This window comes from Ascaphus truei, chromosome 5, assembly GCF_040206685.1.
Source record: "Ascaphus truei isolate aAscTru1 chromosome 5, aAscTru1.hap1, whole genome shotgun sequence".
NCBI lineage: Eukaryota > Metazoa > Chordata > Amphibia > Anura > Ascaphidae > Ascaphus > Ascaphus truei.
The window spans coordinates 83,551,145-83,563,202 of NC_134487.1; the positions used below are offsets into that span (position 1 = coordinate 83,551,145).

The window sequence follows — 12,058 nt, forward strand, 5'->3', positions numbered from 1 at the left end:
AAGAGAGTGCACCTAATCTTCCCCCATCTACTAGCTACCTATAAATGGACATCTAAAACTCAAGAGGTGGGGAATCAGAGATGAATATCTCCTAAGTTGGGCAGCAGTCAGCTGTGGGAAACCACCTGGTTCAAGCAAGTTAACAACAATGCTTCAAAATAGAAAATTGCTGTTTTAGGCCGTGATTATACCAAAATTGTCCAGCAGCGTCATGTGGCATGATGCAGCGCGGCTCAAAAACAAATTGCAGTAATCCTATTAAAGCTACAGTATAATACCTCACGCGCCGTGCACGCCGCCTGGAACTGCAGGGCGTCAGACTGTAGAGCAGACTTAAAAATGTTTTATCTTAAGGCGACGACGGTGTCACGTGAGTGATTCAGCCAATGAGGGCGAAGCGCTCACGGCCACGCCTCCACCACGCCTCCCTGTCTTCTCTGCTTGTCTCCTGCCTGAGGTTCACATGCCGCTCGGCGGATCGCGAGGATGACATCACCGGATTGCGCTGCCGCCCAGCCGGAGCTGGTATAAAATCATAGCGTTAAGAAGGTCAAGCCTGCCTTTCAGGTTCAATGGATGCTGTGGAGCACTGCACCGTACACCTAAAATTAAAACGCTGAAGAAATATTTCCACAATGCCACAATCTCCTATCAGTTATTTTTACTCTTCCATTAAGCAACAAACCACTAATATTTGGACAAAAGACTTGTATACTTATAAAAAGACGGGTTTTAAATGTATAAGAAAAATAAAATATTGATATCATAGTTTGCATGTGGAAAGAACCCTTTACAGGGGTCAGTGTATGTTGATACAGAACTAGTAAGACTTCTTTCCCCGGCACCGCAGACAAACAAGCAAAAGTCAGTAGCACTGGGGACAGTATCTACTGCGATTGCACTGCAGTGGTCCATGTTAATCTTTCGGTGCCACAACCACAGCGGTTGCGTGACCGCGAGTGGCTGTGGACAAAAGACTAGCTAAAGGCCTTTTTTTGCACGGATTTGCATCTTGTCATGTTCATTAAGCTAATGAAAAAAAGTTTTGGACGCAATTTGGTTACGACTTTGCAATTCCGTGAAGTATGCAAATTTAATATTTAAATGTGTCAAACTCAAAAAATGACATATTCATTGTATATTTATTAAGCTCGCCAGAAAAGGACCTAAAGCGCACGGGAGAGAAAAGACAAAAAAACAAAACATAGTGTAATCTGTTTTGGTATAGAAAACCCTGCTAAATAAAGGTCTACACTTACAGAATAAAAGATCAATATGGGCAGTGATCATAAACTCAGATGAACTGGCCCGAGAACCCCTCCTTCAGGTATCAGCTGGGCTCATCTGCTAGACGTATTACTCCAATGAGATCCTCCTGTAATAATGGTCTATTATTACACTATGTTTTGTTTTTTGTCTTCTCTCCTGTGCGCTTTAGGTCCTTTTCTGGCGTGTGTGACTTTTTCTCTCTGGGTGAGAGATTTGGGCCAGCTGCAGGGAGAGTTTAGTCATTACTATTGATACGGCAACCTGTTTTTGCTACTGTTTTGTTATTAGTTTTGCGCATCCCTGTTTTTTCTTGCATACAGTATATTTATTAAGCTGCAGGCATGCCGATTGGCTGGAAAGTCACGGACAGAAATCTTGCCTCGCTCAGGAGGGCGTAATCGGTCTTTTGAGGAGAGGAGAAGAGAGAGACCAATTAAGTATAGGGCCCATTGACTTTTATGCCTCGACAGACATTAACCTATAGTCCACATGGAGAGGTAACTGCGAAGCATGTACATTTAAATATGTCAAATTATTTAAATAACCATATTTCCCAGGTATGGTAGGTCTGTTCACAGGTATCGTCTCACGTGGACAATAGGTCAATCCATTTGACGGTACAGTATACAAGTCAATGGGCAATCTCTTAAACTGGTCTCTCTTCTCTCCACTCCAGTAAAAGCCCCTTTTCAACTCGGGAGGTAAGATTTCTAACTGTTAGTTTCCGAACTGGCAAAAACCACATGCAAATGAAATGTCAAGTTGTGCAGTTTTTCATGCATACATAATACAGCAGAAACACCAGATTTTTTTTAATTGCATTTAATTTTCTGACGATTTTTCCCCAGGTGATATTGGAGTTTAACAAATAGGACCCAATGTTACTCAGCTGCTGAGAAAGTGTAAACATTAAGCCAGTCTGACAGGTAAAACAAGCTCCAGCTGAAAGTGACTAAAATAATGACCTAAAATTCCTGGATTACAAGCTAATAGAAGGCTGCAACGTCACCAACAGATGGTGTTGCAAGGTTTCTATTTGTGACTCTGTGACCATATGTGTTGATTTTTGTCTCCAGGGAAACCCCACTCAGGTAAAAAAAAAAAAAAAAATGTGTGTGTGTGTGTGTGTATATGTATATGTATATGTATATGTATAAAAATATGTGTGTGTGTGTGTATATGTATATGTATATGTATATGTATATATATATATATATATATATATATATATATATATATATATATATATATATCAATCTCAAAACATGGGGATTCATTCTGTAACCATTTCACTACCGAAAGGGCCAACAATTCAGGGTCATGTGATGGATTTAAAATGAATTACTATAATGTCACATTATTTTCATATTCTTTTTTTACTGCAGAGTTATATTATAATGAATTTAAATCTAAACCCATCTAGGATTCGTCAATCACTTTTGGGGTTCTTCTGTTGCTGCGAGAGGCGATTACAAAGCATGGCAGACTTCAGCAGCAAAAAGTGTTCAATAATAAAATGAGAAATTGCACAAAACGTCATTTCATAGGTGCTTACCACTGTTTGTATAGTAAAATGGCCCTGTTAGTGACGACATTAAAATCCAGGTGACACGTCACATAAGTTAATGGGGAGGTTGTTTGATTCACAAGTTATGTGAACTGTGAAGCTTAAATAAGCATTTGACTAAATGTGATATCTCCACTCATTTCCTTTGATGGGTAATATCCAGTCCCTACATAAATGTGCTAGTGGTTTGTATACCCTGCAGAATATAAACTGTAATATCCCTGATTCCACTATGATTTTTTTGCTGAACAATGTCCACAGAGTTTGAAGGGCTGTAACTGCAGCTTTTGATCTTGTTGAACTGTCCATTTCTTGCTACTGTGAACTTCTGTTGATTAGACCTTCACATCTCTAACACTGATGATAACAAAATCAGATTTATTCAGTGTGAAAGGGGATACTGCCTAAATGCACCAGCAGCTGCCTAATATCATCATGACCCTGACTTCAGTTGAAAACCATCTCCAGCGTCTTGTTTTTTATTGCAAAACCTATCCATCATTTATCAAAGAGAATCAGCTGGCTGAACCTACAGCACAAATGTAACTGCAAACCAGAGGAGCCACACAGTACAGCGTGCAGTTCCTGTACATGTCATTACTTTAGTTATTATACCAAGGAAGGAAAAGAGCAGATATATTATTTATTAAAAATCTAGGCTGATTGTACAACATCTTGCTGTTGTATATACCAAGTCAAGTATATAGCAGCAAATTCAACAATGAGACTGAAAGGCCGTTTTGTGGCTTCGCACTATGAATGCAATCTCTGAATAATTGGTATGGGGCACAGCTATTCAAACTTTGAAGACTTGATGCCGCATCTACGTCAGCTGAAAAGTGGTACCAACACAGTATGAGCTGTTTGATGTTTGAATTTGTTGCTACATAGCAGTAAATATGGTGCGATTATATTAATCTAAATTACAGGTATTAATAAAGAATTTAGATTAATGCACTTACCGGGAATAAAACAATGGGAACTGTCAAGGTTACAGCCACAAGTACTGCTACGCGGACACACAGGAGAAGGGTGTCAAACTTATACACTTTAATGTAAGTGTGGAGTAATTCATCTTGGACTTCTCCTGCAAGGAGGGACATTTTAAACATAACTTGCTGGGGACTCTGCACAATGCATCAAATGAAAATAAATCGCAAACATACAAAGTATCTATCACTACCTAATCCAGTCATAGGAAACCAAGTTTATTAGAAACACACAGATGCAGCATTCCCTCTCATATTCCCTTCCAATCACCACTTGTGCCCTTTAACCATAGCACCAAATAGAGAGGCTATAATTAAATACAAAAAGGGTCCATAAGAAAATAATTCATTAAATATTGTAACTACATTGTTGCTAGGCCATAGCAGCAAGTGGGTTAATACAAAATAGATATTACACAGGTTAACCTCCAAGTACTGTGGCTGCATATACCTCTTTTGTCACTGGTTGCAAACAGTAAACAAGTCTGCTATGTGTTTGGGTTTTCTGCAATCAAAGGAAAGTCACTTTTCCCACCAGAATATTTAATGTCATATCAATTTATGAAGTATTTTAAGTGGTTTATTTCTTTGTGCGAGGGTTGTTTTTTTTATTTTTTATAATGTTGACATTTTCTCCTAGTCTATGGATTATCTGTCATGCAGAACAGCGCAAAAGGTACATTCTGTAGAAGTGGCTGCAGAAATGTATAGTTACAATCGAAAAGACAATTAGTAACTGGAAAATTCTATATACTCTAAATACATATTAATATTATTGTATATTATTCAGTCTACTTATTACAGCTATACATCGAAAATAAGCACATTACAACATGCACACTGCAACATCCACAAGTATACATCAAATGATTAAAAACATACTTTTATTAAACCAATAAAAGTATAGACATCTGATCTTAGCTTTCCTAAGGACCTTATTTATATTTAAAAAAAAATCGAATTGGCTGATACGATGTATTTGCATGTGCAAATTATTACACTGTAATTGTATGATTTGTAACACCACTGTGGTAGAAAGATCATATGGAAAATGACATTTCTTCATGTATCGCCCTGTGCTGAAAATATTTAGAGCTACAAAATGTGTCCATGAGGAGACCCATAAGAAAGGGTAAAGTGTTGTTAGCACACACGATGGTGAAGGGAGCAGCTATTAAATAATGGTTGAACCAGCTTAAAAATATAAGCAGCGATAATGTTAGGTTGTATGGATGTATGTATGGATGGCATCTCTAATTTAAATTGCTCCACTAGGGGGCAGAATTATGTTTGCATATTGATATCCACCTTAAATGTAGAAACGTTGACGGCGGCAAAAATCAGACACCAATATATATATTAAATTAATTTCTAAAGTTTAAAACTGACACTCTGGACTTCTAGTTACTCCTCCGTTTGTGATCCAACGGTGTGTTGAGCATTTAAACAAACTATCACAAGTCTATACACAACAAACTATAACAAATCTATTCATTTCCATGGCCAATATGACTAATAGAGCTTTAAATTATAAGCAATTTAAAGCCGCAGTCCCCCCAGGATAGGAACTGAGGCGCCCTGTGTTCTTGCTGTGGATTTAAATTACCGTCCAACAAAAAGCCACAACGATAATGTTGCGGCGTTCTATATTGACCTGCACAACCTGCAAGATTTGATCTTGATTTCCCCACAGGGAGCTAGAACAACGGACACTGCAATGGTAAGAATCTCAGGAACCAGGATGCCCCGGGCCAGTAAGTAGCACGATTCCGCTTGGAAAGTATTAATGATGACACACCCTTGTTTCCTAAACACAATCTTAATTATTTTTCAATAACGCATAAAAATGCAGCATGGCGGCAATTTTATTCCATTCCTGAAAATCTGTGTTTGAGGCTCAGCTTCACAGAAATGGAAAATAGCATGTAGAAAAACAGCGTTAAAGACCACACAAGCTATACAATAGTTGCTTAGGGTGCTAACAAAAAAATAAAATATATGGTGTTTAGAAGCAGTTTGGAGCCCAAAACATGAATTAATAAGGCTGCTGATCTCCTCAGTTTGTTACACTAGTGGATGAGACATTTTTTCTGATAATGTAGTAGTCTGCATGGAAAACAGCTCAGTGCTGCTTGATGGTGTGGAGAGAGTGAAAATAATCAGCAGGAGTTGACATGTAAACACGTGAGTGCAGGCATTGGGCCTTTTCAAATAAAAAATTAAAATCTACTAGGAAGAAAATAACAATATGGTTGGTAAACGACTTTAAATTGCATCACATATTAAGCTCACTTTCAAAATAGGTCATACTGGGGAACTGCCCTTCAACGGTTGAACAACACGAAACTGACTCACTGCCTGACCTGTATTTTACCTTGAAATACTTAACTTTAGCACTAGTTATTTGCTTTATGGACGGTGTGTCCAAATATTCCTACTTTACAGTCGGCATGAAACACAAGATTTTTTTGTTCAGCAAATAGTTCTCAGACATGGCACATCATAAGGTACATGCATTTGGATGAGTTTAATTGCTAACGTTTATAATCACATATAGTAGTACATCTGGGCCATTGTGCATAAATTATGAATATAAACACTTAACTCACCAAAAAATGTAAGATAACCAAACAGTGCAGCAAAGAGATACATTGTCAACATCGCAGCTATTGACACATTTGAGACATTCTGCATTTTCCTCCGCGACCGGCTGAAAGAAGAAGATAAAAGTGCTTCCTTAAATTTTTTAGTAAGTTGATATTCGCCATATTTATAATGCAATGCAACAAAATGAATTCACATAAAAGGAAAAACAAAGCACAAAAAAAAAATGTTCGAACACTGTTGAAGGCACATAATTAGGAAATATAACTCACAAGCACAGAATGACAGCTGGATTGTGAATTGCCTACAGTCATTTGCAGCTGATATTTCCTCTTTTACACTTGGGAGGAACACATATTTTTTTAATTAATGCATTTGACTGAAAATGACAAGTTGTAGAGAAAGGACAAGCTCATCTGGAGATGGTATACCGAATATTATTGATGTATTAAGTGAAAACTTTTCACAGCCCAAAATACGGGTTTTGTTGTAGAGGAAAGAGAGAGGGTCAGAGACATGACACGAGTAAGACAAATTAGAAGGAGACAGAGATAAAGAGAAAGATTTAAAACAAACTTATTTGTATATTCACAATGTGCTTATTTCTTATTTCCCAGGTACACATGTAGCAAACCTTTGCCGTCTGCGTCGCCGCGATCGCCCGGAAGGATTAACGCTGCGGGGTCCCACTCAGAAGCAAGACCCTCTGCACCGTAGACTTTTCCTTTTACTCCGTGGCTTTGGGGACAGGAAGTCTTGCTACATCTGTACTGTATCTCAAGTGTGTTCAGATCTCTCCCCATGGGGTCTATTCTAGCGGCTTCGATGAAATCTCTGCCAAATCGACCGGTTTGGCATGACCCCGCCGTTCAGTTTGATAGTTGTGTTATCACGGTATTTGGGGAAAGTGGTATTTGGCCCGTGGTTGGTGTTTACGCATACCGGTGGGTAGCGGGAGGGGTTAACCCCTTCATTACCTTAGCGGTAGTTTAAAAAAAATGTGAGTTTGAGCATTTTTTGAGCTCCCGCTCGATGTGTCTGAGCCGGAGGGCTGCCGCTCGGGAAGGAGCACTTTCCGAAACATTTTGGCATGTTATCGAAACTTTCTGTATAGCTACCTATGCCAAATCATTCGGGAAGTGCTCAAAAAGCTTGATGACTTAGTCCTCGAAGTTTATAGAATAGGCCACTATGTGTTGTACAGATGAGTGTTTTTGGGAGGTACAGTATACAAGTCAGAGAATACTGTGCTACATAGGACACTCTTGAACTTTAACATCTTCAAACTTTTTTAAAGTTTGAGTGAAACATAGGCAAAGTGAATATGGGCAAGTTCGCACATCTGTACTGAATATGAACTGCTAAAGCCCTCTCCATGTAATACCTTCTATGATATATTTTTATTATCCCACAAAACATCTTTAACTTGTTTTGAGCTATCATTTTGAAAGGAACTACTGGAAAAAGAATCTATTTTCATTCTTCAGAAGTGTGAGTATATCGGACTGGTGGAATTCCAATGACATAGCTGAAATTCGGAATAATATGAAAACTCACAATGGCTTTTTATCTTTAATAGGTCTCACAACATTATTTTGTATACAAATTTCCACCAAAACAGATAACTGTGGGAATTTCTCAAAACAAGTATGTAATAAGGGAAAAGATGCAAAGCAACATTAATTTAAATTAATGGTAAGTGGTATCTAGAAATAATAATCGCTAGAAGTGCCCACAAAATGGAAATTCAGGATTGGAAAATACTGTAGATTTTATATTATATGGGTTCCCCAGAAAAAGCTTGCATTCTGTACAGGTTGTGGTACTCTCCTGACCAAGCAGCCAACGCTGTGAAACGCGTAGAGATTGCGTTAAGGCTAGAGCACCTGGAGGCTGGATCTACTGAGGACCGCGAGGACTGTGAGGACCGTGCTGCTCTGATGACAACAGAGGTGGGGAATACCCGGAAGTTACGTCACACGCCGGAGCGCACGGCGAGGAGAACAATCACAGCGGAGGGTTCCTTACTAACATCTCAGGCCCACAGGACTGCTGATGCACAGTGCCTGTAACCCACAAACATCAGCAGGGATCCAGCTATCGAGAGCTTAAAATTTTAATACTGCCTGTATCAACTTTACAAAGTGTGAGTAGTATGTGTTTTTGTTAACACTAAACTTGTCAATTATTGGCCTGTACTATGCCTTTTTGTTCACCTTGAGATACACCCACTTCAACACATTTTGGAGTACACCAGTGTCGATACCCACACACCTTTGGGATCCAACAGCCATTACTTCCCTAAAGATGCACACAAGCGGTTGTAACCGCTTTATTACTTCTTATCTCTCGTAAGTGGGCATACATATGAGCTAAGCTCCACTCCACATTCTCATATTTTTATACAGTGTGCATGATTACTATTTTCTCTTTTCTGTTTTCCTGCTCCTTCTGGATTTTGGAGGAGATATGCTGTACTATCGGACTTTTGGAAACAAGTCCTTACTGGAGGTTTTAAGCAATCTTAACTCCAGTATCTATCATTTACACACATTTGCTTTGATTCCACTTTATTCACATATATTGATTAGTGTGGGAGCGCCGTCCAATCATTTTGGTGTGTGGTACTTGTAATTGGAGCAATGCATAACATTTCATTTATACAACAGTACAGCATATGGACTCTCGACACAACTGTACAATATCTTATGTAGCCATGGCTGTTTCTGGCTACTCATCTGCGCTCCCTAACACGTAAGTCCTGGTAGATGCAGGCAGTGTTAGGCCCATCTTGGGGTTACCCCTCCACTCTGCAGCTTCCTTGAGTGGCAGGCGTGGAGGTGGGACTTGGTCTGTGTTTTGCCCAATTGTGGCAGCAGTCCTTGCACCCTCCCCTTCTGTCCTAAGGAAGAGGCACACCTAAATTATAGCTAGTCTAGCTCTTCCTAGTTCTCTGACAAGTGTGCATCTCTGACACTAGTACTGGGAGTTGTAAGCTGTGTCTATTTATCTATTTTTTTCGCAGGGCACCAGACTTATGACTTGATAGATCAGTGATTACAACATAGAACTTGCTCCAAATACAGAAGTTGCACCTGTGTTGAGCACTGCCAGTTTAAATACATGTTACTGCCCAATTAAAGTCAACTGGGGTCAGAATAAAGGAGAAGGCAGTAAGTGGCTTAATGCCCTACACTGAGCTAACACTTGCTTTTTAATGCATCAGCATCATCATCACCAGAGAACACAGGAAGTAAGTGTAAAATCAATAATAGGAAAAAGATTAACTATTTATTACAAAGGAATTCAAATTATTGTCCAAACAATTATTAATGCAAACTGATTTGTGGTTGATTACAGTAGTTAAATACAGTATTATGAAAAACACATGTCCTGGTTTCACATTAGGGAAGTAACTACAATATTCTTACATGCTAAGTCAAGAATGAGGGGATTTACACATACCTGCTTAGCTCACTGTAGATGGGCAATACTTCCGGGTGGCACACAAAAGCAAAGGCCAAGATAGGAATAGTATAAGCAGTCTGAAAGATGTTGAAAACATACTTTAATGTACATACTTTTATGTTTCATTTTTACTTTGAAAGAAACCCTCTGTTTCAAGAAAACTGTCTAACGCCATTGTGATTTCTGCATATGTTAATGTAATTAAAGAGGGTTTACTGGATAAAAAAAAGTTAGCAATGACTTCAATTTTACCGCACTGTAACCTCAAGACCTTATTATAAACACAGCTGCACTAACTAATGTTTCCAATACATGCAATATTCCTTTTATTAACCAACTTGATTTCTTTTCTCATAAAGTTGCAGATCAAGCAATATCCTACAGATGCAGCGGCCATTATTCGAACATATCACGCGCTGTATACCTCGGAATACCCATGTCATGGCGCGTCATTACCGCGTGTTGTCTCGTGATTTATCGAGTGCAGAAAATGGCGTTTTAGTGTTCTGGTTTTTAAACACCTGCAAATTGACATAGTACTGTACTGTGCACATTACAATTCATTCATTTCTGACACGGAAACGCGAAGAATTGCAGCAGGAGAAATCAGGATCCATGAAATTCAAACAAATCAACAGCGTGATTGGCCGCGTGGAGTACAGCAGCGCACACGAAAACGGCTCCGTGATATGTTCGAATAACGGCCGCTGCATCTGTACCTGTGTTTTTTTTTTTTTTTTTCATTAATCAGTTCTGTACTATGAGAAAATACTTGGAGCATTTTTTTCTTTTTTAAAACAACTCTGAATTACATTTTTGATGTATTATAGTGTAGCAAGCATTTTTTGTTTCTATAGCAACCATTTACAAAGTCACATCCCCTTCCTCTTCTGAAACAGGCTTTGGCACACCCCTTTTTGAGCCCTTCCCTCTCTCTAGCAGTGCACCAACTGTATCTAGTAACTGTCTGGTCATATGATCTTCCCCACATAACTTTGTCATATTAATATGCAAATGATTCCACTGACTGCAGAATATTCCTCTGCAGCCATGTTGTGAATCCCCAAGCTGAATCTTCGCCGATCGATCACAGGAGACCGCATTGATCGGCAACTTAGCTAATTACTCATCATTGTGTGGATTGTATTGATGCCCATAACAAAGGGAACAAAAATAAATGTTTAAAAAAGGCAGCTTGGACTGCTACTTTAAAATGCACTATGTTGTGAAATATACTCTGTCATTTTAATGGCATATTAATACAATACATATATACAGATATTATGAATATGCTAATATTTGTGAGTATATTATACCTGGGAATTAAACACAAAGTACTGTGGTTTACACTTGTCATCCGAGTGGGCTTCATATTCTACCCCATTGCCATGGTTGCTATCTTTCTGCTCATCAATTCCTGCTGTTTGCCCGTGCGTATAATCCATCATGAAATTTACTCCAGGGGCGGCCGTGTCATTCTGTACCATAAGTGGACGCAGGTGAAAACTGTTGTTGCTTGTCAAATTTCCCAAATCGTGATCAAAAAGAGGTAAAGGACAAGGTATTTGTGTTTTCTTATAAATGACCTAAAACATATTATTAGGAAGACAAAGCATTAATGTTTGTCAGTGTCAAAAGCAGCATTATAGTGTATTGTTTTTATCTACATGGCACATACAGTCAGTGTAGAAATGCAACAAAAATGTCTGAACTCACATTTGCGTTATGAAATTTCATACTACACAAAAATATGACTTTTTTCCTTTTGCATTTATTTACAGAAGCTAAACTATTACAAAACGACCTTATTACATTGCTTATTGATCAGTTATTCATCGTATTATGAGTAAATAACATTGCATTACTGTACATCCCCATCACAGCAACAAATATTCACGACACTACAGTACACTGCCCTGTGTGGACCTTTTGTTAAATTATGCCAAGCCCATTGTGTTGCATGACAACAACACTATCCCAACATGAATCCAAAGGGCTCTCATTGATTTGCCTAAAGTAGTTCTACTTTATTATGATATCCTATATGAACAATGCCCATACTGGGTTAAAAGATACCAGGCTTTCAGAAATCTGTTCCTTACCACACTGACGAAAAACACCATGCATGTCAGAGAAAATCCACTTGTGTAACCAAGGTAAC

The 12,058-nt window shown here is 38.6% G+C and overlaps 1 protein-coding gene across 3 annotated transcripts in view; it reads right to left on the reverse strand.

Annotated features, from left to right (window-relative positions):
• The window catches only part of SLC38A4 (solute carrier family 38 member 4), a 114,397-nt gene that overhangs the window by 26,729 nt on the left and 75,610 nt on the right, over positions 1-12,058 (reverse strand). For all 3 annotated transcript variants that reach the window (XM_075600137.1, XM_075600136.1, XM_075600135.1), the window contains exons 9-13: positions 12,000-12,058; positions 11,214-11,483; positions 9,895-9,974; positions 6,435-6,535; positions 3,799-3,923 (exon numbers count right to left, since the gene is read on the reverse strand). In XM_075600137.1, the coding sequence (XP_075456252.1) occupies positions 3,799-3,923; positions 6,435-6,535; positions 9,895-9,974; positions 11,214-11,483; positions 12,000-12,058 (635 nt within the window). The remainder of the gene's footprint in view (positions 1-3,798; positions 3,924-6,434; positions 6,536-9,894; positions 9,975-11,213; positions 11,484-11,999) is intronic.